Source organism: Tenrec ecaudatus, chromosome 3 (genome assembly GCF_050624435.1).
Source record: "Tenrec ecaudatus isolate mTenEca1 chromosome 3, mTenEca1.hap1, whole genome shotgun sequence".
NCBI classification, from domain to species: Eukaryota; Metazoa; Chordata; class Mammalia; order Afrosoricida; family Tenrecidae; genus Tenrec; species Tenrec ecaudatus.
The window spans coordinates 149,525,027-149,549,915 of record NC_134532.1 but is presented as its reverse complement, the minus strand read 5'-3'; the positions used below and the strand labels follow the sequence as shown (position 1 = coordinate 149,549,915).

Here is a 24,889-nt window from a genome sequence, read left to right as displayed (position 1 = left end):
TGGTTTTATGAGATGGAGGAGAACTGTGTGGATTGGTGTTGGACTTATGAGATAATGTTGGACTTGTGGGCTTGGATAGCACTGGGTTGGGATGCTTTCTTAATGTACATTGACCCTTTATATAAAGCTCTCTTTAAAAAAACAACAAAGAAAACACTCTTATTTTTAAATGAGTTTCTGTGAATTTATTTCTCCAATCTACCCAGATGAACACAGTTTGAATGGCACCTCTGCCCACCAGCCAGCTGAGCAGACTCCTAAGGGCCTTGGACCCTCCACTTCCTGCACTCAAAGTGGAGAGATCTGCCTTAAGCAGTGATTGATGGCTGCAACATTGTCTGTGGTCTTCGGTGGTTTCCAAGTGCTTTTATCACTGCTGTTGACACAGTACTGTGGCTGTCCTCAAGAACTTGTCTGAATCCAAGTAATCTGCAAAGGATTTCTGTGACTGTCATCAAGGTGTGGGTCAAATGCACCTCGGGAGGAAATCTGATGCCCCCCAGAGTCATCTGGGGCACAGGGAGCAGCCTTGTTGTTGGAGCCATTGTTTTCATTGTTGCTACCTAGCAAGGGGTCAATCAGTCCCTGACTCACGGTGGACAGAAATACTGTCCCGTCCTTCACCTTCCCCATGGCCATTTGTGAATGGGACTAGTCACCCAGAGAGTTTCTGTTTTCTGAATTATGCCTCTCTTCCTAGGCTTAGTCCGAAAGCGCTACAGAAACCCGAACAGCATCATATGACAATGCAGGCTTCCCCTAAGGGAAGAAGGTAGTAGCTGGCATGGGGGACATTGGCTGGGAATTGAACCATGTCTTCTGTCTGGGGGTGCGAATTCTGCCACAAAGCCACTGATGTGTCAAAGCATGCACTTAAGCCAGCCGAATATCAGGAACAGTCCCAGACACTGGGCATGCTCCGGCTGCAGTCCAGGGTGGTAAGAGCTCCGCGACAGGCAGCCTGGATTCTGGAGCCTGCCTCAGTTTCCTCACCGTAAAGTGAAGAACTCAACAAGACAGATGGACACAAAAGAGGGCTGAGGCTCAGGAATGAGTGTGAGGCTGGCTCAGGGTGAGGCGGGGTTTCCTTCTGTTCTGCCTCCACACTTAGTCACCAAGTACTCGGAACGAAATCCACCGAACCTCCCTCCCGACAAAGCGGCAATAGCAAGAACACACACCTTTTGAAGTTCCCATAAATACTGCATTTGAAGCTCTTACAATAGTCCTTAGCACTGTGCGCGCGCACACACACACATGCGCGCACACACACACTGCCATGGAGTTGAGTCTAGCCTCATCTTTCTTCTTAAGAACAGACGGTGAGTTTGAACTGCCAACCTTGCTTTTAGCAGTCCAACACTTACCTCACAGTGCCACCAGAGCTCTTCCTGATGCCACAGGCACAAGAAAGCATTGTTGCTATTATTTTTACAGTGGTTGTTTGGTGTTGTGGTTATGTGTTGGGCTGTGTTCCACAAGGTCAGCTGTTTGAAACCAGCAGCAGCTCTATGGGAGAAAGACAACACTTCCTACCTCTGCAGAGTTGCAGTCTTGGAAATTCAAAGGGGGCAGTTCTACCCTGTCTTATAGGGTTTTGCTTTGAGTCAACTTCCACTCGATGGCAGTGAGTTTGGTTTTTGAGTGTGTTACTATCACTGTTGCTATTTGAGGGAGGGTGATGTATTGAGAGGCATCTGCTGTAAAGACAGAAGGTCCTTTGGCTGGAGTGATGAGTGGAGATTTGGGCCCCCCTACAAAGCTCTGCTAGGCAATTTGGTCACCGGCTGCTCATATCCAAGCGTGTTCTTTAAAGAGAAGAGACTTCTCTTGGTGACTTTGACTGAAGGAGCCCCGCACACTCTGAAGTGGCTACCTTCTCCCCGTCTCCATTCTTGCCTCCCCTGGGCCAAGAATAGGAAAAGAAAAGGGCAAGGATATTGAAAAGCCGTCAAGAGACTGTTTAGAGACTGCCCCGGACTAGATCAGAGGTGCGCACACATACCGGGGAACTTGGTCCAAGCCCTTCCTTGCACCTTTGGAAGAGGCTGGTTGTTGGTTTTCAAGGAGAATGTAGTCCCAGCGTCATCAGTGGAGAGGGTCAGATGCTCTACTCGCCTGGGCCAGATGCTGTTCCCACCTCCTGAAGCTTTTCCACGCCAACCTCACCTTCTAACGAGCCTGCTAAATTCTTTCCTTCAGATGTTCTCCTCCTCTCAAACTAGAATTTTCCATCTATATGCAGTTGGCAAATATGCCTGCCCAAGAGTTCTGATGAAATGTTTCTTTCATTTAACAGAGAGGAGAAGGGTAAAAAAAAATTTTTTTAAGCAAAGAAAGCCCCTCAGTGAAGAGGTTTCATGTGGGACCATTTGAAGTTCGGGAAATGTTGCTGAATCCAGAAAGACAGGAGGTGACTTTGAGGTCCAGCGAGGGGGAAGATAGTTGAGACGCAAGCAGTCCCCCTGGATGAGGACAGACCTCCTTTGTTCCTGATGGACTCAGTAGGTGTCTGACTGAAAGAGGGGATTTGTGTGTACCATGAGGGACAACCCACAAGGAACGGGAGCCCTTAAAATGATGCGCCGGGGATCCCAGAATTGCTAGGCGGTCAAGGACCAGTTCCAAACAGAGGGGCTGGCGGCCTGAGGCAGCCTCCTTCCTGTGGAGGAGGTGAGGAGGAGATGTTGGTCAGGTCTGGAAACCACCCAAGAGCCTGGGCTCCTGGGACTTTTCTCTGGCTGCTTCGAAGATATGATCTGGCTATAATCAGGCAGTTACTCCTAAAATAACTGTCCTCCAGCTTCCCCTCCAGGCTCATGCTTGGGCCTTGCAAGAGCCCAGAGTGGAGGGCTAGGGGTGCGGTGCTAGCAGAGGGGAGGATAGAAGTATTCGGCTAAGACTTGAAGCAAGAGATCCTAATCTGAAGAGTCTGCTTGCTGCTCAGGAACTTTCTCAGCATAAGAGTTGGCATATACAAGGGTGTGGAAAACACCAGTTACTGTTTTATTTGCCACCAATATTGCCTATGATCGTTTAAGAACTATAGGCAACACACGGGGCCTTGTCCTTTGAGTGTGGGCAGACTGGGAAGAGTCGTGGATTAAGATAATTAGCTTATGCCTAGGGCCATAGCCATAAAAGGGGCGCCGGGCTTGGTCATGTAGAAGGTCAGGGACAAAGGCAAAAGCCCTGAACAAGGTGCAGTTCTGTTGCGGGCGTGGTCGCTAGGAGGCGGAACCAAGTGGACAGAACCTCACAACATGCCTGGGGCAGCTCATAAGCAGAACACAGTAAGTAAGGCCAGTCCGGAGTGAGCACCCAGCAGACAGCACTGGGAAAATCAGGAGAAGATTCTCAGAAGGACTGATCTTTTCTTTAGGCCAAAAAAGTTGATTAAGAGCTCACCAAACTGAGAAAAGTCTGGGGAAGGCTTCTGTTTATTCATGGTTAAAAGTGTAAAACCTGCCAGGCAACTGTCCCAAGTTCAAGTGCTAGCTCGATTGTTTCCTTAATGTGAAGCCTAAATTGAGCTTGGCATCTCTCTGAGCCTTACCTTCCACAGCCATAAAAGGAGAACTACCCTACTCAACTCTAAAGAGGGATGGTAGTTGTGAACTGCTTGGCACAGTGTAAGCCTAAAATAGTCACCAGGAAGTGGCAGCTTTTGCTATTCTGTAGTCTGTTTATTTTTGCTCTGGGCTGTTATCAAAGTGGCACCCTGGCAGCCCGAGAAACCCCAGACGTCCGAAAGGCCAGGCTTCCAGGAGGCTCTGGTGCCTGGCTCTTCAAGAGCCGCCTGACCAGGAAGAAAGTGTTGGTGCCTGGAAGCTTCTAACGCTTTGGCTTAGAAAATATGCAGAAAATTTCCTCCCATTCTCTTCATGTCTGCTGGCTCCAGGGCCCCACAGTCTGAATCACAGCCCGGTCTGTAACTTGCAAAACCAACACGGAAGGACGCAATAAAATGCCAGCCACCCTCCCAGGACACGGGCCCACCCCACTGGTGCCTTCCTCATAGGACAAAGCCTCCCTGCCCCTCGCCACACCTTCCTCATTTTCCTTTTTCTTGCCCCACCTGGGGGGAGAGAGAGAGAGAGAGAGAGAGAGAATATGAGCGAGAAGGTGGGTGGAAGGTGGACAGGGGAATACCACTTTAAGTTAAACACAGCTCAGGGGGAAATGACACTTGTTTTCTCAAGGAGAATGTATTGCCTTTTTAGTTACCCCAAACACAGTTGTGTTAACGTCTTTGGCTCAGCAACTTCCTCCTGGGCGCAGTCTACGGTGCCCTCAGGTGCGGAACTTCCCAGGACCAAGGTTACCAGCTGCCTTCTGAAAGAACAGCCGGGGCCGGGGCAGCCAGAGCAAGCACGGGACTGGGACGCAAGGTCTCCTCCAAGGCCCAGGGCCAATAACGAGCTTCTCCTTCAGGAGGGCCAGTGCCCTCTGAGAAGGGTCAGGTGGTGGCAGAATAAATAGTAAGACAGTCCAAACGTCTCATAAATATCACCTAGTTTACCTCAGACTAATTTTGGTCTCTTATTGGTCAGCACCACCCCCCTAGAATTGCCCCATTGCCCAGTTATTCATCCAGCTTTGGTCACATGGACCACCCGAGGGGACAAGGAAGAGTGGCCTTCCATAGCTCCACTTGAAGCCCAGGTTTGCCGTAAGAGCTAGAGAACCACAGGTCACATGGAAGGGAAGTGGGTCACTCATCCCTTGCTCCCCCCACTCCTCAAAAAAAAGAGAAAGAACAGCACTTGAATTTGGAAAAACTGTCTGTGGTCATCTTTAGAATGAGCTGGTATATAAGTAAATTCAGCAAAGGGCAGAGTTGGAGGAGGCCCAAGCGCCTGGGGTCAGGGAGGAAACGTTGAGAATGTCAAACCATTGATGTCCTATGTGAAACTGTCTCTGGTGTAAGATCCAACCAGCCCACTGCCAGAGTCCGTCCCGCCTTATGCACTACACAGAGATTCCAAGACAGTAAGTCTGCACGGAAGCAGAGCGCCTCATCTTCCTCCTAGGGCAGGCCAGTGGGTTTGAAACACCAATCTTGTGGTTGGTTAGCAGCCCAATGTCTAGCCCACAGAGCAGGATTGTCTTATGGGAAAATTAGCTCTCTTCATTCCGTTACCCCCATTAAAAAAATCTTAAAATCCCTCCATCATCTTAACTTCAGGTTATAATCCCTTTTTCACAAGCTCTTAAAAGAAGCACTGGTGGCTCAGTAGTTAAATTCTTGGCTACTAACTGATAGGTTGGTGGTTCAAAACTAGCAGCTACTCCGTGGGAGGAAAATGAGGCCATCTATGTTTTTCAGTAGGACAGCCTTGGAAAAAGCCTATCAGACAGTTCTGTCTTCCAGTGCTGCTAGAAGTTGAAATGCCTTCCCAGGCAACATACTTGGTGTGGGCTTCGTGTCTGTGGCTTTGTTTTTGTGTGAGAGCTATTAAGAGGCTGTCATGAACTTTGAACTGTGATCATTTCTGTGCCACTTGACGACTGAGACACCAGTAACAGTCTTGCAGAGGAGGATGGGGCGTTTGCTATAAGGGAATCAGCCCCAGACTTGCTCATCTTGATCCAGTCTATATGTCTGAGCACTCGGTGACATGCTTACAACCAGATTACAGGAAAGGGGGACAAGAAGATTACCGGTAGTTATACTGATGTTATTGATGTTGTTGTTGTTGGGTGCCATCCAGTCAGTTCCGACGATGGCCTCTTGCTCCATGTGCAGGTTCCTTGTGAGCACAATGAAGTGTTCTGGAATTCTGATCATAGTAATCAAACTCGGAAGAATTCCAACAGCAACGCAAGGAATGTGTGAGTGTCCAGAAGTGTCTCACTGCCATTGAGTCAATCCATCTCATAGCTGAGCCTACAGGACAGGGGAGAGCAGCCCTTACCAGTTTCCAGCACCGTGACTCTTTCCAGGAGTAGAAAACTTGGTCTTTCTTTTCCAGAGTGGGTGTTGGTTTCAAACTGCTGACTTTATGGAGAGCAGCCCAATGTGAGAGAGCAGCCCATTACACCCCTGTCACTGCCAAGGCTCCTTCTAAAGGGCAGAAGCTCTGAAATGGTGGCAGGTTTGTGTAGACCCATCAAGTCCCAGTCTCAGTTTACATGTAGCCGTGATCTCACTTGGTTCCCACTTAGGAATTACAAAACCTGGAGCACGGGTCGCTGAGGCCCCCTTCTTTGTCCCAGACGATCAGGGGCATAACTAAAGAGTGCAGAAGATTCACCTTTTTTTTGCGCTCTATTCTAATTCCTTCAAGGGAAAATCAGTGGGGAGAATATTTAATAAAAGCTATTCACACAGGCGGGGAGAAAAATAAAAGGAGAGAATGCAAAGTCATCTGTAAATGATAATTCTCTCAGAATGTGGGGAGGTTCCATCACCTTTGAGAACTAGTCCATGGAAGCTGGGCCCTGGTCCAGACTCTCGCCCGCAGATAACAATGTAGCCTTCTGCATGGGACGGGTGGCTCACTAAGTCCTCCTAAAATCATGTGAGCTAGATGCGGTGTGGTCTTAGTTGCTTCCTGGCATCCTAATGAACAACAGAATCAAGCATTGGCCTATTCAGAACCATCTCCGCAAACATTATAATACCTGAAGTCCCTTTGTGTAACTGCTATGTGTTTTAAGTGTCCTACCTGAGAGCCTCAGGATCCCCCATGCGACGTAGTGGGTTAAACCGTGGCCTGCTACATGACAGTCAACAGTTTGAAATAAGCAAGATACTCAAGGGAGGAAAACGAGGCTTTCTACCTCTGTAGAATATTAGTCTCAGAAACCCACAGGAATAGCTCTGGTCCTATAGGGTGGCTAGGAGTCAGCATTGATTCGGTGGCAGTGAGTTTGGTTTTGACTTTGGACCTGGGAGCCTAGTGAAATTATTGGGTAAGTAGTAGACTGCACAATGCAAATTTGGCACTTCTGATTTACCAGCCACTCATCAGGAAAAAGCTGAGGCCATTTGCTTCCATAAAGATTTGCAGCCTCAGAAACCATACATAGGCTCACGGTGAGTCAGAATTGACTGGCTGGCAATTGGTTTGGTGTGGGTGAATTTCCCAACATAGCGGACTCATCTAACACCCCTCTCTTCTGCTGTGATCCACTGGGCTTTCAATGACCCGTTCTCAGAATTAGATTGCCAGGCCCTTCTTTCTAGTCTGTCATAGTCTGGCAGCTCTACTAAACCTGTCCACCATGTGTGGCCTTGCTGGCATAGTGGCATAGCTTCTAGTTCTGCACCAACCTACAAGCATCTACATTATGATAAACTGATAGAAGGGTGATGGGCGAGATGACTGAAACAACTCTTATTCTTCTGGTTTTGTATTTGCGTGTAAAAGAGTCCACAGTGTTAAGTCACCCAGCTAGTCATGGCAGAAACCATGACGAATTCAGATTCGAAATCCCTCATGGTTTTCCCAGTGTTTAAGAAGAGCGCCAGTCCTTTGTCCAAGTACCAAATACATCCCCGCTGGCCTGAACAAGTAAAGGAGGCTCATTAATAACCAAGATCAAAGGAGAATCGATGCAATTGAATTATGATATTGTCAAAGGCAGTTGTATGTACTGAAGACTGCTGTCAGAAGAATGAACAAGTATGTGGTAGAAAAAATAGCCAGGATCCTCCTTAGAGACAAGCATGGCAGAACGTTCTCTGACTTACTTGGGGCTGCTCTCAGGAGAGGCCAGTGCTGGGAAAGGCCATCGCATTGGGTGAAGTGGCTGGTCAGCAGAGACGAGATGGACTCTCAGAGAGCAGGCGCAGCACTGTGGCTGTAACAGTGGGCTCCAACATGGCACTCAGGAGAAAGACACAGGAGAGTATTCCATGGTGTTGTGCAGAGTCACTAGCAGTAGAAGCCAGCTTGACGGTACCTAACAACAATTACCTCCGCTCTCATGCCAATAAGTCACTTTAACTATTAGGTGTACGAGCCCGATTGCATCTGTGCATTTCTAGGGTGAAAATTAAACGGATGCATGTGCATTAATAGACCAACGTTCACCCCAAAAAGAGTGTCATGCTTCAAAGTAGTGTTACTGGGAGACATTCTGGTTATTCTCACTAATTCCTTGTGCTTCAAGATTTTTGTATGCTTTTTCCTTTCCTTCGCTATTTTTTTTTTAACTTGACCTTTAAAGGCCTGGAACTGAACTCACGCCTCTAGGTCAATTTTCATCAAAACCAAAGACAAGCCCATAAGGTAAACAGTAGCACTAGAACTCTTAGAAAAGTCAACCATTTGAGGCCAAAAGGGCATCGTACAAAGTTCAGAAGGTGGGAAGGGATAGGATGGAAGAATGGAAACACAAGGGAAAAGTAGAAAGTGGCATGCAATAAGTGACATGTAATAAACGGCGTATGAATTGTTGAATGGAAAATTGATTTGATCTGTAAACCTTCACCCAATGCTCATGAAAACGTTGTGGGGGTTTTTTTTGTTTTGTTTTGTTTTAAGAATAGTTACCTTTGATACTAGCTTTCAAATTACACAAGAAAAGATGGATGTCTTTTCCAATGGGACCTGGATATCTCCCAGCCTTGACCTTATGTAATATGCCAAACTTGACTTCATTTTCTAAAAATGGAACTCACCTTTCAAGGATGAAAAGTAGGCATGTTTCCCAAAGAGAGGTGTCTTAAAGGCTCTGATTGGATGGCCTCATCATTAAAACTGGTGCACCCCTGCTACCAAAGTGCCTTTTAAAGTGGGTGCTAGTGATTTGGCTGAATGCTTCCTAATTTATTAAAATAATCAACACTATTAACTTGTAGTGACTCTTCGATAAAACATCCTATCTCCCAATAGTTCACAAGTGGTCAAAATATAAGCGAAGGGAAATGAACCATCAAGAGGTTTTCAATCCCCGACCTCTGCAGACAACAGCAGCAGACTGCTCTCTCGTGGAGAGATCATCAAAGAGCACAATGGGCTGATCTCTGTATTCCATGTCCGTCAAAAACATAATCATCATAAAGATTCGCTCTTTACCAAACCTCCCCTGGCACTAAAAGCATCTTTAATGATCACATTAAGATCCTGGATTCCATTCCCGCTCTGACTGTCTGCAGAATGATCTGAGGTGAATAAGCATTTCCTCTGTCCAAGGGAAGATTGGGTGGGGCCGAGGCGATGGTGATGCGTGCTCCCCGAGAGTTGTGGAGCTGCCCCTTCATCTCCTTTTCCACTCTGTCCTCCCCACAGGCAGCATTGCCGCCATTACGGTGACCGTCATCGCCGTGGTGCTGTTGGTGTTTGGGGTTGCCGCGTATCTGAAGATCAGGTAAGACCCTCCCCCCCAGACTTTTTTCTGCATGAAGATAGGATTCTAGGTTGTAGGGGAAATGAATATGTCCAACACATTTCCCACTAGACAGCAATAGAAGCTCTATAGTATCTGAACCTGGCAGAGTACAAGAAATGAACTAAAATATTCAACAAGGTGATGTAATGGGAAAAATAGAAATTAACCTGGAGTCAACAGACTGAGTCCTGACTGGGCATTCTGCCCTCAGCTTACCTCACCATGTGGAGGAGGCCCCAGACCTTCAATTCTTCCCATCTGTGAAGTCAGGATAGGGATTGGATCCATGCTTCCTAAATACTGATCTCCACTTGAGTTCGGATCTGTGGATTTGTACCCAGTATGCAATGAGGTTTTCATTGGCTCGAAAGCAAAATTGAGGAAATGCCCTCTGACTTAAATACTGTTCTCAGTGGCTAAAAAAGGGAAGGAAGTCAAACTGGGCTTGGAATCTCTAGGACATAAAAGATCATTTCAAGGATATGAGGAAAGTATAAGGAGAGGCTGGCATTTTCCATGTAACTGCTGTCTATTGTATTTTATTTTAAAATTATTTTTTGAGACCACACCTTTTTTCATTTTGATTTTAACATTTCATTCTTGTTTTTATTTTCGTGTGTCTTTGTGAGGTGTGGCTGAGCAGAGATTTTAGCAGAGCCTTTGCTCTCTTTAACACAATAGATAGTTGCAATATTGTCTGCCACTTTGGCTTTGTATCTCTCTGTAAGACCCGAAAGTCTCAAAACTGCACTGCAAACACCTCCGAGTTTCTGTAGGTTTCCTATGGCTCTAACAGGCCACAGAGCGAGTCCAGTCTTGTTGGGAAACTATAAGGGCAGCAGGGGAGAGAAGGTCCACATGCCACCATGATGCCATGTGCCACACCTAAGAGATGTGCACACATCTTGTCCGTAATCAGAGCAGCGAGCTCCTCCCTCTCCCACACCTGCTCTCCCAGCAACCAGGTGGTCACTGTGTAAGTTTCTCAGACCATGTCACTCCCTTCACTGAAAGGGACTTTGCACTGCTCTTAGAATCAAATTCTACCTTCTCTGCTTGGCCCTCGGGACCACCTATGGACTCCCCCCTACCCACTTCTTACTCCGTGTACCCTCACTCCCTCTGAATAGCACTGGACTCCTGCCAAATTCTTGGTCTTTCCCTCTGCTTGCCCGTGGCTCTTGCTGACCTCTGTACCTGAAAGGTTTTCTTCTAGTGCTGCCACATCCTGTATGTGTTGGTTGAATAGCTTTCTCCCAAGGAGCCTTCCCTTTCAGATGGGCACCCAGATGGGCACTCTAGTGCTTTCCTAATTTCTATCCAATTTCTATTCTAACACTGGTGCTTCAGTGATAGCTTGCATTTGCTGTGAAGCTGAACATGCTCTGACACACTGGGATCAGAGGTTGGGAAATTCACTAAAATTAGCCAAGGAAAACCCTAGAGATCACAATGATTTGATTCTGCTGTGCCTGGTGCCACTGCCACCATGAGTCAGTGGATGACTCCACGGCCACTAACAGCAACTGCAGTTATCAACGTCTATGACTTTATTTGATTATTTGTTTATTATCTGTTTACTCCACTACAACATACGCTTCATGAGGACCCAGAATGTATCTGTAAGTTTTGTTTCTCCGGCGCTTTGCACAGTACTGAGTCCAGAGATGCATCGAATAAGGGAACAACATAGCTTACAAATCCATCACACACACCCCTCTGACTTCTCTTTCCCAAACTGCATTGCCTCCTCAAGAGATGTGAACACACCTTGTCCTTGGACTTCACGTGTATAATTTCTCATCTATATGCACATATCCACCTTGCGGCCCTCTCCCAGTGCCCTCTCTCATCCCTCCTCATCACCCCAAGCCAGTCCAATGCCCACTGGGAAGCTCTCTCCTCCTCCTTCCCTTTATGTCTCTTCCCCATTTGTCCTAACTGTGCACCAAATCAATCTACTGATGGTGTCGTTTCTATAATACCACCTCTATCTAAGGAACACACAGCATGCAAGCCAGGTTTGAGGGGAAAATGAAATTAAAGGGCCAGTGTTACTTGTATTCAAAAGTATTTTTAAAAGCCTCCAGAAGTTTCCTTCAGAGTTTACAAAAATATTTCTGTGTTTGGTCTGTACTTTCTTTGAACACTAAACTTAATTTTATAAATGGGATGTTACTAAATGATACTCTTTTCTATCTTATTTAATTACTAGTTTATTAACTAGTTTGCTTGCTAATTTAATGCTATTTTAATGACAAACTGAATTTGCTTTTATGAACCAACCTGGAACCTTATCCCTATTTTGTAGCAAACTTTCCATTGAGAATTGAGTTCTCAAGGCCCCTAAAAAAGAACTTCCTGGTATACTTTGCAGTAATTTCAGAATCACCAGGGAAGATAAGTCTCTAAAGGGTAATGCCACTAAAATAAGACCTCTCGTGGACTGTTAGGTTGAATAGAAACAGTTCTATCTTAGCACGCTTGCCATTTTAAAAACTGCACGTGACGTAAAGAATTCTTCCTTTTATTTATCTCTAGGCAAGAATTCAGGCTTGCCATCTCAAACCAACCTCTGACAATTGGCAGATTCTGGAAACAAGGTGCCAGCAGTTCAAATCCCAGCTCTACTGCTTCTAGCAGTGAGACCAGGGCATGTTATTTAGCTCACAAATCCTCATTGTCCTCGCCTGTAATATAACCCGGCTTCTCTCCAGTTGATTCCAACCCATCTAGACCTTATACAAGAGGCTGCCTCTCAGAGAATCCAAGAGTGTGAATCTTTACAAAAACAAATGCCTCCCCTTCGTGTGAAGTGGCTAGAGGGCGTGAACCAGGAACGTTTTCACTAGCAGCCGTACACTAATCCACTGTGTCACTAGGGCTCCTCACCTGCGACAGGTGGATAGATTTAGGGATACTGCTTCCCAAGTATACAGTGCTGGCAACAGGGTCACTCTCACCAAGGTGGTCCACTGGAAGGGGCCCTCATAAGTTGCTTGCTTGCTAGGTAGTCATTGGGCATCAGCCATGAATCAGCCATTCTGCAAAGCACTGTGGCCACCTTAGTGATAAGACACAGGCCTGCCCGCACAGCACTTACTGTGTTGGGACAATTTTATTAGTAGATCAGTAAAATTAGCATTAATGAGTGTTGATTATTTAAAATGGTACTTACAAAAATTTCCCAAAAGTAGATTCCATTGAGCTTTCTCAACTCCAGACAAATTCAGTGAATGACCACATTGAACTACTCATTGCTTTCCTTCCCATGTAAACTTGCCAACCTCAAGGTAGAACGGTCTACATTTGATCTGTGAATGTTCCTATTAATCTACCTGTGTGTGTGTGTGTGTGTACAGAGCCCTGGGGGCCCAGTTGTTGAGCACTTGGCTCATAACTGACAGAGTGGTCATTTGAACCCCCTAGTGATGGTCAAAAGAAAGACCTGACCATCTGCTCCCATAAAAACTGCAGCCTGGCCAATTGACCCAGCGATGCACGCGTGCGCACACACACGGACAAAATGGCCAGATTCCTTCTTACAAAGCCCCTAAAGAAAATCTCCCTGTGGTCCTCTATGAAGTCTTTTGGCCAAAATGTTAACATACAGAATGTAATTGGTCTTTCTTATGAATCTTAAGGCTGGGATAAAACTCTTTCAATTGCCAGATTCTTGGAAATTTTGGCGCGCGCGCACGCGTGTGTGTGTGTGTGTGTGTGTGTGTGTGTGTGTGTGTGTAGTACATAAGGCTAAACTTCGTATTGGCTGGAAGTTTTTCAGCTTCTCTCGGCCCAGATTTCTGAGAAGAATAGCATGGCAAGGGGTATCTGTCCCCTGTGGTCTTGCAGCTCACTTGGCTGGAACAACAAGCATCTGAAATCACAGCCCAGGAGGAAACCATTCGCTTCTGGCCTGCAAACACAAGCTGTACCTCTCTCATTCCAGCCAACATGCTTTCAAATGCAAGGTTAGAACCTTCCAGAAAGGGCAGCTTCACAACCAAAAGGCACTGTGCATGCTCTGCCTGGTGAGAAGTAGCTTCCCCCTCTCATCCCAAATCCACATTGTTCCAAAGACATGGTAAACCCTTATCATCTGTACATTCAGATCCTCCAGGGGCCTCTGACCTCATTTTGTCACACAGTGACACCAGCTCATAGAACTGTTTTTTTTTGTTTGTTTTGTTTTAAATGGATCAGTTCACACAAATGAACGACTGAGCCAACCAGGGCCCTACTCTGTGATGGAACCCCCTGTTAGCCAGCAGCTATATGGTGCGAGGGAAGGATTAGGGGCTTCAAAGACAGGTTTACTACCAGCCCTACTACCAATTGTCGGTAGGCCTTGGTCTTCAAGTTTTCATCTGCATAGTGGAGATAATAGTGGTTTTTGATTCAAGTTTGTTTTGAATATGAAATTAAATAATGACTGCAGAGCCCCCGGGGAGACACTATGACGTGATGGTTAGGAGCATGCGCTCTAGGAAGCGTTCTTAACCCACTCTGGGCTGCATCACAATCATACTTAAGGCACAGCATTGCTTCAATGAAAGTACACAGGTTTGAACTGTGCAGGCTCATTCATATGTGGCTCTCCCTCCCTCCCCCCTCCTGGCTCTTACTCTGGTGACCTTATGTAAGTATCTGCTAAAAACTCCCTGCTGTATTAATCAGCTTCAGTGACTGGGGAGCGGAACTGCTCATGTGGAGATGAATAACATCACTTGGTGTTTTAAGTGGCTATTTGAAATACTTCAGCTCCATAAAATAGCAGCAGGAGAAAAATCAGTCCACACAGAACTCGGTCCCCACCGTTAAACTCATGTTGCTCAAGAGCCAACTGTATAGGACATATGTCAGCCTTCTCTGCTCGGCAGGAGGTGAAGGTGAAGGAAGAGCTAACTGATAGGAAGGTGCTTACTAGAGTGCTGAGCCTTTATACCCGGAGAAGAGGGCAGCTACTGCACCCACATCGACTCATGTGAACTTATGCACAACAGAATGACATTTGGCCCAGCCTTGCCTCGTCCTCGAATTGTTAGCCTGTTTGAATCCATCGCTGCAGCTCTTGTTCCAATCCACCCCTCTTGCCTTCTACCAAGCATGCTGTTCTCCTCTATCCAGTGATCCTTCTTGAGAATGATGGCAAACCCATGCTGTATCCAGATCCATGGGGTTTTCAATGGTTACCTTTCAGAAATACATAGCCAGGCCTGCTTTTCTAGCTGTCTTATTTTAGAAGATGTGCTAATCCCTGTCTGCCATGGGTGGCCCTGCTGGTATTTGAATTCCTAATGGCACAGCATGAACCACCACAAGGTAACCGGTCATGGATGGGAGGTAACTTCGCCCAAAGAGGATCAGTAAAGTGGTAGCAATCAGCAATAGGCCTTCTTATCTCTGTCCTTCCTAGTCCTTTTCAGTAAGCATCCGAGACTTCGAGGATAGGGGAGGAAGGCTGAGAAGATGGGTCTGGATGTGATGGTTTCCCTCATGCTATTCATGACGGCCTGTGAAGCTGCTTCTATGCTGCATGCTCATAGGCAGAAATCTCTGAGAAAGCTTCACTAGAGGGCTTGTTTGCAACGTTAAAAGGAAGCTAAGGCCCTGCTGCCTCTTGAAGAGGGTCTGAGGGTGTGTGTAATTTGTGGCAGTTGAAGAAGGAGGTGACATGCCAGTTGTGTTTCAAGCTGGCTCAAAACAGACCGGTCACAAGTCATCTCCCTGAGAGGAGACCGTCTCGGCTCTCAGCAGCCGTGTCGATGCTGCGATAATTAGGTGTGCTGGTCCCCCAGACAGACCACGGATGCCATTCTCGTCTCCAAAAGAAAGGCAATCTCCCTTTGTAGACGCAACTGGCCCGGCTCTGCAGGCATCTTGTCACAAGTCACCTGCTTTGCTTTGTGTCTCTGTGGTTACATTTTATTCAACTGGATTCCTTCTGGCTGATATTCGTTTTAAAGTATCGGCTGAGCCAATTCGAAAAACCAAGCTCTTCCACAATGTGTTACCCATGGGTCAACTTTTTAAGGACAGTCTTTGGAGTTCTGCAGGTCTTGCTGAAAGCCTAGTCAGATGCTCTGCCCCCCGTGACTCTCAAACTTAACTGCACATCAGGACCAGCAAGAGCGCTTAGGAAAGCACAATTTTAACTTCCGGGTCTTATCACCAGAGAGTCTGACTCAGTAGATTGGGCTGAGAGCTATGCATCTGCAGCTCTGACCAACTCCCAGGGGATCAGGGATGCCTGTGCTGCAGATCCGAGGACCACACTTGGAGTGACACTACTCTCTCTTACACTCAAACCGACACCTTGCTCTGGAGTTTTCTAGATGTAGTTCCCTGCTGTGACTTTGTGTTGACCCTTCTACTGGGAATGTTTGGATCACCTGTGTTTTTATCCAACCCATTCCAAGTGGCCTAGCTAAAAGAGACATGCCCTGGAGAGCCCCCTTTCCACGGTGGGTTGCTGCTGCACATAATGCATTGTACTGTCACTTCCCTGGATGTGATCATTGTGTTCCTGGCCGGTGCCCTCCTCCACTAGAAGGATCTAGAGCAGGGGTCCTCAAACTTTTAAAACAGGGGGCCAGTTCAGGGCCGTCAGACTACAGTTTTCAAACAAAAACTATGAACAAATTCCTATGCACACTGCACATATCTTATTTTGAAGTAAGAAAACAAATGGGGCAAAAACACCCGGCAGGCCGGATAAATGTCCTCGGCCGGCCGCACGTGGCCCACGGGCCGTAGTTTGAGGACGCCTGATCTAGAGCCTCTAGAAATATCTGACATATAGTAGGTGCTTTATAAGCATCTGGAGGATGAATGAATATTTCTGGGAAAGGAAATCTGGGGAGAGTCAGCAGTCTTTGATTATTCAGGAGGAACTAGGTTTAGGGAAGAAGCAGTCAGAGGAATCTGCTAAACCACACAGGTCTTCACTAGTTACCTGACCCTGGACTCGATCCACAGAGACACATGTTCCAATGCGCAGACCTTTGCTGTGATACACGCTTGCCAGTAGCATCATACCTGCCCAGGATTCCAAACAAAATGCACATAGAATTGTACTTAACCCTTCAAAGTAAAGGGGGCTTTTAAAAGTAAGTTTGAAAGTAACCGTTTTTCAAAGACAAGCCCCTGGTGGCACAGTTATGCACCCAACTACTAACCAAATGATGGGCTCTTCAAACCCACTCAGATGAGCCTCAGCAGGCGGTCCGGTGATTTGCCCCAAAGGTCGCAGCCATGCCAACCCCTGGAGCACCAGGCTCCTTGGCACGGCCAGCGCCGCCATGCATTGTAATCAAGTCAGTAGCAACTGGGTTTGGATGGTTTATTTTTTAAAGAAACTGAGACTATGAAAAGAGGATTTTAAATATAAATTGTTTGGAAATGTTCCTGTCATTGGGCTTTGGGTAGAAAAAGACTGAATTGATAGGCTGTTTGAATAAGTCTGACATGCGGTCACTCATTGGGCAATATGAAAGGATGCCAACGGTCAAACCACCGTCCTCGTGTAAAAGGCAGGACAGGAAAAGAGAAGTATGGGTAACATTTCCTCAGCAAACCGGTTGAGGAAATAAACTCACCTCTAACGGTCAGTTTTCTTAGCTTTAAAATTTGGACTTCAGTGCTAATGTTATATTTTTAACAAATGTCCATGGTTATGTAAGTTGCCATCATTAGGAGAAGCTGGGTACAGGGTCTGTGTGAATCATCCGTATGCCTTCTCTGTAAATCTAAATCATTCTAATCTAGGAAGTCTGTTTTGAAAAACAATGGCTCAGTAACTACCCGACACAATTGCTGTTTGTTCTTGCCCTAGAACCTCTGTGTGTGTGTGTGTGTGTGTGCATGTACCCCAATTAGAAGGTAAACTATCTATAGACAAGGGATTTTTTTTTAAGCCATGGGAATACCCTCCGATGCCAACTTGGTGGTAAGTTTTCAGTAAATATTTAAAAGGATTCAGGTCAGGAAATGACAACGAGAGAAAGAAAGTCAAAATGCAGACCAAAGAGAAAAAAGGAGACAGTGACAGCTGTACCAAACGAGCTTTACTAATGGATGATAAGGGCCTCAGGCTTAATTGCTAATGACTAATGAGCTGCTAAGTCAGCTGTGTTCTCGCAGCAGAAGGCCAGGTCCTCGGCATCTCTCTAAGCACTGATGACGGGGTAGCAAGACTAGCTTGACGATCCAGCAGTTGACTTTGGAGAGAGTCCTGGTAAGCAAATCTGGAGATTCACCGGAGAACTTGGGTTGACCCTTGTAAAGGAGGCATCTTCTAAAATAAGGTTTGCTTTACAGACATGAAACACCAGTCATTCTCAATGAAAATTAAGCATTCCACTAAGTATTGGCACTGCTATATTCTTAAAACAGGTTCAGTTTGCAACAGTGGAGGAGGCCTCAAGCCCCAAATGTCACTCTGACATTGACCATTTGTAGCAACAAGGTGTCACCCATAGGTGGTGCGTGTAGGAGCTGTCACTTCTATAGAGCAGGGAGGCAAGACAGAATAAAGCACCTCCCGTGTCTCCTCTTGGCTTGAACTGTACAATCCAGTACGATAAGGTCAACCACATGCCCAGTGCAATTGCTTAGCTGGAACTCTGAGCACTGTGCTACATGCTTCAAAGCAACGTCATTGCGTGGGAAAATGTTAACCATCCTTCCCTTTCCCTGTCTTACTTGCAACGTTCAAATGATGGCTTTGACCCTTGGCCTCCTTTTTCATTGTGTCAGCGATACTGCCCAACGAGTGGCCAGAGTCTTTCTCATCCATGCTGGTATTGACCAAGAGGCCCTATAGATTCATCGTACATGCCACCAAATATAAGGATGTACCAGATATTCATAAGCTAGCCATGATGTCAAGAGCAACATATCAGATGTTTCTACAGTTAGAAGGTAAAACATAGTCTTCCCGTGGCAGCTTACCATCCAAGGGAGCCAAAGCATGCAAAAACAAGTTAGGTTGTTGTTGTTGTGGGGTGCCAATGGTCAGTTCCAACTCTGCGCCGCCTTCTGCGCAGCAGAAGGGAACCTGGCCTGCGCCGGAGCCATGATTTCCGTCACTGTCAATGCATCTCCTGGAGAGTCTTCCTCTTCCCCCTGCCCCTCCACTTTCCCGAGCATGACGTCCTTCTCTAGGGACTGGTCTCTCCTGCCAATGTCGAAGGTATGCAAGATGAAGCCTCGCTTTCCTTGCCCTTAAGCTATACTTCTTCCCTCCTTCTTCCAAGACAGATCTGTTGGTCCTCCTAGTAGCCAGGGGGCTTTCCGTATTCTTGTCCAGCACCACCATTCAAACGCATCCGTTCTTACTTCCGTCTCCTTTACATCATGTCCAATTTTCACAAAGTACCACAGCTTGAATCAGGCGCAGTCCCTTGTCCTCAAAATAAACTATAGCTCCATTGAATGGTACACGTCTTTATTACGAAGTTGAGTGAACAAACTTGTTTTGACCGACAGTGACGTCATTCATTCAGCCCACTATTAAGACCGACGTTTAGATAAAGCAGTGTTGCATCATGGAGGGAGAGTTGTGGATTTACATCTAAGATACATACCTCTTAACAAAAAGACCGTCCATGAGATGAATGGACCGTGTGGTGGCAACAAAGGGCTCAGACATGGTAACTGTGAGGACGGCCCAGGACCTGGCAGGCTTTTGTTCTGCTGCAGATGGGTCTCCATGAGTCAGAAGGGACTGGATGGCAGCTGACAACAGCAGTCGTCATGACTAAGTGGCATTGTCAAAGTCTTCTACATTCCCTGGATGCCTTCTCAATCTCAGGAGCGAAGTAATTGATCAGATAACCCCAAAGGTCCCCCCAGCAGTGCTGTTTCACATTTCCAAAAAAAATCAAGGAAGCAAAATTTGATGAAACCTTTTCCATTTTTAGCCCCTACAAATGTCTATCTGAAAACCTTCTCACTTATTCTAGAATGTGATTTAAGAAGTTCTGACCCAGAGAAAGAGTTTTAAATGGCCATTAATTCGTTAATCACTTCTCGTCACCAGTAACAAACAAAACATTTTTGCTTACTTCTCCTACATAGCGCAGGATTTATACAAACCTGACTTACATCCCAGGACACCAATTCATCTTGTGTGGACTCCTTCGTATATTGAAACAAACCCTACGGGTTAAGAGCATTCTTGGTGCTGGAGCATTCGTAGCTCCTATGCTTTATCCTCCCTTCTCCGCATGCTGCCCAACTTAGTGTTCCTTCAGATCGTGGCTTGCAAAGAAAAAGGGAAACCGAAAACCAGCCTTTTCTTGTATTTTACTAACATGTGTATCGTAATGCCTCTTACAATAACAAATTCCCATGTAGCATCGATCACTTGATTCTGCCTAAGATCACCACAGGCAGAGACAACCTGGCCACCGGAGGAGTTTTTAGCCCTGTGTATAATAATCATTTGTAACATTTCAAGTAATAGTACTCTAAGCGCATAGTCTTAAGTGTGCCCAGGGCATCGTTTCCGGAGTCTGTGGTGGGAGGGAGGCTCAACTGTGCACACACTGCCTTTTAAAAATTGTTTACAGATTTACCCTGTGCTTGCGTCAGTTTCATTATAATAAAAAATTTAAAGGAAGTATTAGCCAAGAGTCACTGTACATTTACTATGTGCTCAGCCTTTTATATGCATGACCTCATTGAACCCTCTTGGCAATCTGAATGTAATTACGAAATAAAAGGTTTCCCCATTTTGCACATGAAGCAGCAGCGGGTTCAATGAACATGTTCCAGGACAGACATCTCATAACCAAGCTGACACCTCATGGTCAGAAAATTATATGACCGATACCAAAAACAAAAGTTGTCAGAAGTTAAATGGGCAGTGGCCTGCCAGTAAAGGAACATTTGCCAAGCCTCCAACTGTAAGTCAGGTGGAAACTTAGGATGAGCTCCAAGTCTTGAAATTTCTAGATTTCCTTGTTTATTCTACATCTTCAATTTCTAAACCATATTGGTAACATATTTCATTGCTATTGCAACTTCTGAATTTGGGAGAGTGGTGGGCTGGAGGGTTCATGACCTTTGTTTACTTCTCCTTACATGGCTGGAGACCAGCTTGCTTTCCCCCTGTTCCTATAGTAGATCCAAAGGTCAATACTGGGCTAGCGTGTGTTTGCAGCCCTTTTCCTTCTCGCCCATCGAGATGAACATGAGCCATCAGGAGAACCACAGAGCATGCCCCACGGCATCCCCCGCTTCTAGATTTAGAGAGTGGGTCGGCTCAGTCACCCTGCAGAACCTAATGCAAACTTCTGAAGTCTAAGCGTGGATGCAAGCAAGCCAGGGCCTGCTGCTTCCTGGGCAGTCCTCCCTTCAGTACCTGGCACGCAGAGATAAGCTTCCAAAGAGCGACGGTGGGCTGTTGAACATGAGATACAAGCATCGCAGAGCGTGTTTTGTGCCTCTCCATTTCTATTTTTCAGTGGGTGTGATTTTCATACCTAGCTGAGGGGAAAAAAAGAGGTGAGGAATGTTTTCTGTACTTTAGAGAGCAAACATGATTTACAGTGACAAGGTGTAAAAATTCACATGCCAGCATGAACCTCAGAAGTACCAGCTGCTCCATTTCTGGTGTTGTCCCAACCCTGCCGCTGGAGCGAGCCTTTGCGTGAGCGAGTCTCTCTCCTGGTGTACGGACTGGATCTACATCTTCTTGAGCCCCGACTCTGGCCAGTTCTTCTTCTAGGTGTTGAAGAACCAACCAAGGGCAATGTCCAATATGGCATGTTCTAATTAGGGCAGAGAGACAATATCAGAACTAATAAATATCCTCTGGTATGATGCACGGTGGTGAGTACTGAGGAAACTAAAGCAGCGCTCAGCGAAAATTCAGATGGGGCTGATTTGGAAGGGCTTCTTGGGAAGTTGGCATTTGAATTAACTGGAAGGAGATGAGCGAGTGAGCCATGAGGATACCAGGCAGAGGAAACAGTACGTGCAAAAACCCCAAGACAGGAGAAGTACCGGGGCCAGATCACATGGTTTTTAGGATTGTTGCGTGTGGTCAATCTTGTAGGACTCTGAGAGCCGTCGCATGTTGACTTTTCTTAGTGGTACTTCCGAGAGGTCCTTCAGAGGTTTAGAGATGGAGGCAGGATAATTATCTGGCTTCAATTTCTCCTCGAAATCATGTTCATTGTGCAACCGGGTCCCCGAATGGTCCACTGATATGATTCTGGAACAAATGCATTCAATCAAACTCTTCAAAGAAGTGAAAACGGACTGCCCACCTGTGGTAGGACTCATAAAGCACAGGAGGTGGCAAGAGGGGCGCTGAAGGCGCAGCGGCTGTAGTGCTTCATGTTATTGCAGGGAAACCAACAAAGCCCAGGACCCAGGGCAGCAGGGGGCGCAGGGATACATCCTTCTCTGGCTTATTGAGCAGTCCTGGAGATGGGACTTTGTCCTCCTCCAGCACTGGGGCCTGGGGAGAGAACCAAGGCTGACTGATCCCAACAGAAGGCACCAGGTGGGTCCCATCTGGATCTGTCAGCACCACAGGGCATTGGTAGACCAGGGCCTCTGGAACCGGTGGCTCTTCTCCATTGCCAAAGGATTTATTGATGCCCTTCCTCCTCCTCAATTCCGGCTGCACAGGCCTGACGTCTGCTGGGCAACTTCTCCCAAATAACCACAACCCTCTCCTCCCTCCCCGACAGGCACTCCTCCTATGGACGGCTTTTGGATGACCATGACTACGGATCCTGGGGGAACTACAACAACCCTCTCTATGACGACTCCTAACAAAGACCCTGGGCCTGCGAGGAGAACGAGCTCTTCTTTATTTATAAGTGCTTCTCCAGTAGAACTCATCACGAGTACCTGATGCACATTGAGAGACAATCTTAAGCCCTGTTTTGTTGGTCTGGTTGGTTTTGTTTCCCTCCCTTCCCTCTGGCTGCCACAGTTCCCCCTTCTGTTAAAAAAGACCCATGGCTTCCAGGTGAGTCCATGGAGGCTGGCTTGCTTCTGACATGGGTCTGCCTGGAAGGGCCAGGAGGCCCCACCATCAGGGCCCAAGGGGCTTCGGTCAAGACAGGACCTACTCTGAGAGGGACCGAGGATGAGGAATTGGGTTAGGTTTATTGTAGGGCTCATTGAAGGGGAGGGTTGTTGTTGTTGCTGTTGTTGTTGTTCGTAGTGGTTTCTTAAACTTTTCTGTAGAAAATCACATTAAATATCAATGAGGACTAGGAGGACTTGAGTCTGCGCATGAGAAAAGCAGGGCTTTCTTGGAGTCCTTTCCATCTCTGTTGAGAGGGTTGTGTCCGACAGGCTGCCCGAGCAGCTGGACAAGCTGGATCCCCGGCGTCCTCACTGCCTGATGACTGAGAGATGAAAATAGAAGGTGTCCCGAGGGAGGCTGCAGGCTGAGGGGCAGAAGGGCAGTTGCTGTCAAACCTCAGCAAACGCCTGCCCCCCACACCCACACCTGTGCCCCCTCCAGCCACTCTCTAAGCTGAGGATCTGCCTCCACTCAGCCTCAGCTGCAACTCCAACCCCCCACTTGCTCACGGCCCACTTGTGACTCCGAAGGACAATGCCATGCCACGCGATGAGCTTGGGGATAGAAAAGAGAGACGGGGGTGGGCAGGGGTGGTGGTGCCTGAGAATGGCCGAGGATGGAAGGGTAAGAAGGGAGGAGCATGCATTGCAGGTCTCCTTAAGGAAGTGGGACGAAGGAACCCACAGAATCTTTGCTTCAGATCCTCAAAGCAACTGGTTCACTGCCTTCCTGTCCCTCGGCTAATAGCTGTACCCGAGTGGGTTTGTTGTTCCTCAGGGCACTGATGGAGTGGCATTGGTCACTGTCATTTCCACAAAAAACCAATCCCCTTGGGGATTCATGTATTCCTCCCAGCCCTTTAAGTTACACATTCCTCCTTTTGATAAATGAACTCCTTGGGTGACGGAAGTCCTTAGTACCCTCAACTCCTCCTCACCCAAGTCCAGCAGATTCAAACACCGCCTGGTCCTGGACGGTCCAAATTTCCACAGAGCAAATGCTGAGAAGGAACCGCTCAGCCTTACAGGCCTTGATTGCTGAGTGTCCCAATCGGGACGTGATTTTGCCCACAGGCGACATTTGATAACAGTTGGTGTTATGTATATAAAAAATTGGCAATGCTACCAGTGAGTAGAGATTAGGGACGCTGCTAACCATCCTACAATGTATGGGACAGCGATTACAACCAAGAGTTTTCAAATGTCAGTAGTACCAAGGTTGAAAAACCCTGATTTACTGTGTTTCATTGTGACTGAACAATACACTCCCAGATTAATAACGACTCCTATTTATTTAGCGCAATGAAATGCTGTGTTTGTTTTTATATTGACAGTGTTGAGTGGGTTGCTCAGGCATGCATGATCGCCTGCTTAATCTCTCTGTGTCTACTGGAAAACATCATGTCACACCTACCACCCTGTCTTCCCGTCATCAGGATGTAAGCAGCCAGCATCTTGTGTTCTGATGTCATGGAGCAGGACACATACTTTGGACTCCTTTTCAAAGTGTACCATACGTCCTTCAGTGTCACAGAGAACTTGAAACAGAGTTTGTTTTTCCTTCATTTTTAAATTGGGACTTGCTTGCCACTCGCTTGCCCTCGGCTCCTCCTGTCCCTCACTGCGGTCCAGCACGGTCCTGACACAGTCCCCACCCAGCACAGTCCCAACCTCTCCGCACTCGGAGACGCTGGGCACGGCGCCGGCCCCTTTCCACCGCCTTTCCTCCAGTGCTCAGCTAGAGGAATGAGTATACTCCTCAACGGAATCAGTGCCAAAAGAGGAGGCCACACTGACCCCGGGAAATATTTCACAGCAGCAGTGGGTAATGAGGAGTGAGCTTCCAGAAATTATAATATCGCTGAATTACAAAAAAGCAAAACAAAACCCCCCCAAAAGTGGTTCTTCTCCAAAAAGATGACCAAGAGTAAACAAACACTGACCCTGTGGCTGTCATGAGTCAGAATAATTGTCCCTCTTTCTGGACCCTCCTCCTTCACCAGGCGTTCAGTTTGGGAAGGGCAAGCCAATCAAAACAGGCCATTCCATACATTTTATCTCCCTCAGCTAAAAATACATTGACAATACACCCACGAGACACCTGGGCGTGGCATGAAGCTGGATGTGGCTTCAGTCACAGACACAGCATCAGAGGGACCAGCCCTCCCCAGGGAGCTCTGACCAATTATAAACCAGAGTCGATTGCTCTCCCTGACTTCACACTGCTTCAGTCTCGAGAACATATGTTCAGCTAGATGACAGCCTCCCGTAACAAATCTCACAGCACGTGATTATGCCAGAACAAAGTGTCGGTGGCTTGAATCTTATTTGGCTAAACCTCTTCTCAGCTTTTGAGTTGACCAAAACCTTTTTATAATCATATTCTGCAAATATTACCTAAAATAAAACTGGCATAGAACCAGTTTGTTCTAGTTCAGCCCTGTGCTCCGAATTTGCCTTTCCACCCCAGATATACTGAATCCAAATATATATT

General features: G+C 46.8%; 1 protein-coding gene across 1 annotated transcript in view; it reads left to right on the top strand.

The window, feature by feature from the left end:
• PARM1 (prostate androgen-regulated mucin-like protein 1) overlaps nucleotides 1–24,672 on the top strand; it is a 129,134-nt gene extending 104,462 nt beyond the window's left edge. Inside the window, exons 3-4 of the mRNA XM_075544204.1 lie at nucleotides 9,243–9,321; nucleotides 22,050–24,672. Coding sequence (XP_075400319.1) covers nucleotides 9,243–9,321; nucleotides 22,050–22,134 — 164 coding nt within the window. The 3' untranslated portion in view covers nucleotides 22,135–24,672. The remainder of the gene's footprint in view (nucleotides 1–9,242; nucleotides 9,322–22,049) is intronic.
• Nucleotides 24,673–24,889: the final 217 nt, after the last annotated feature.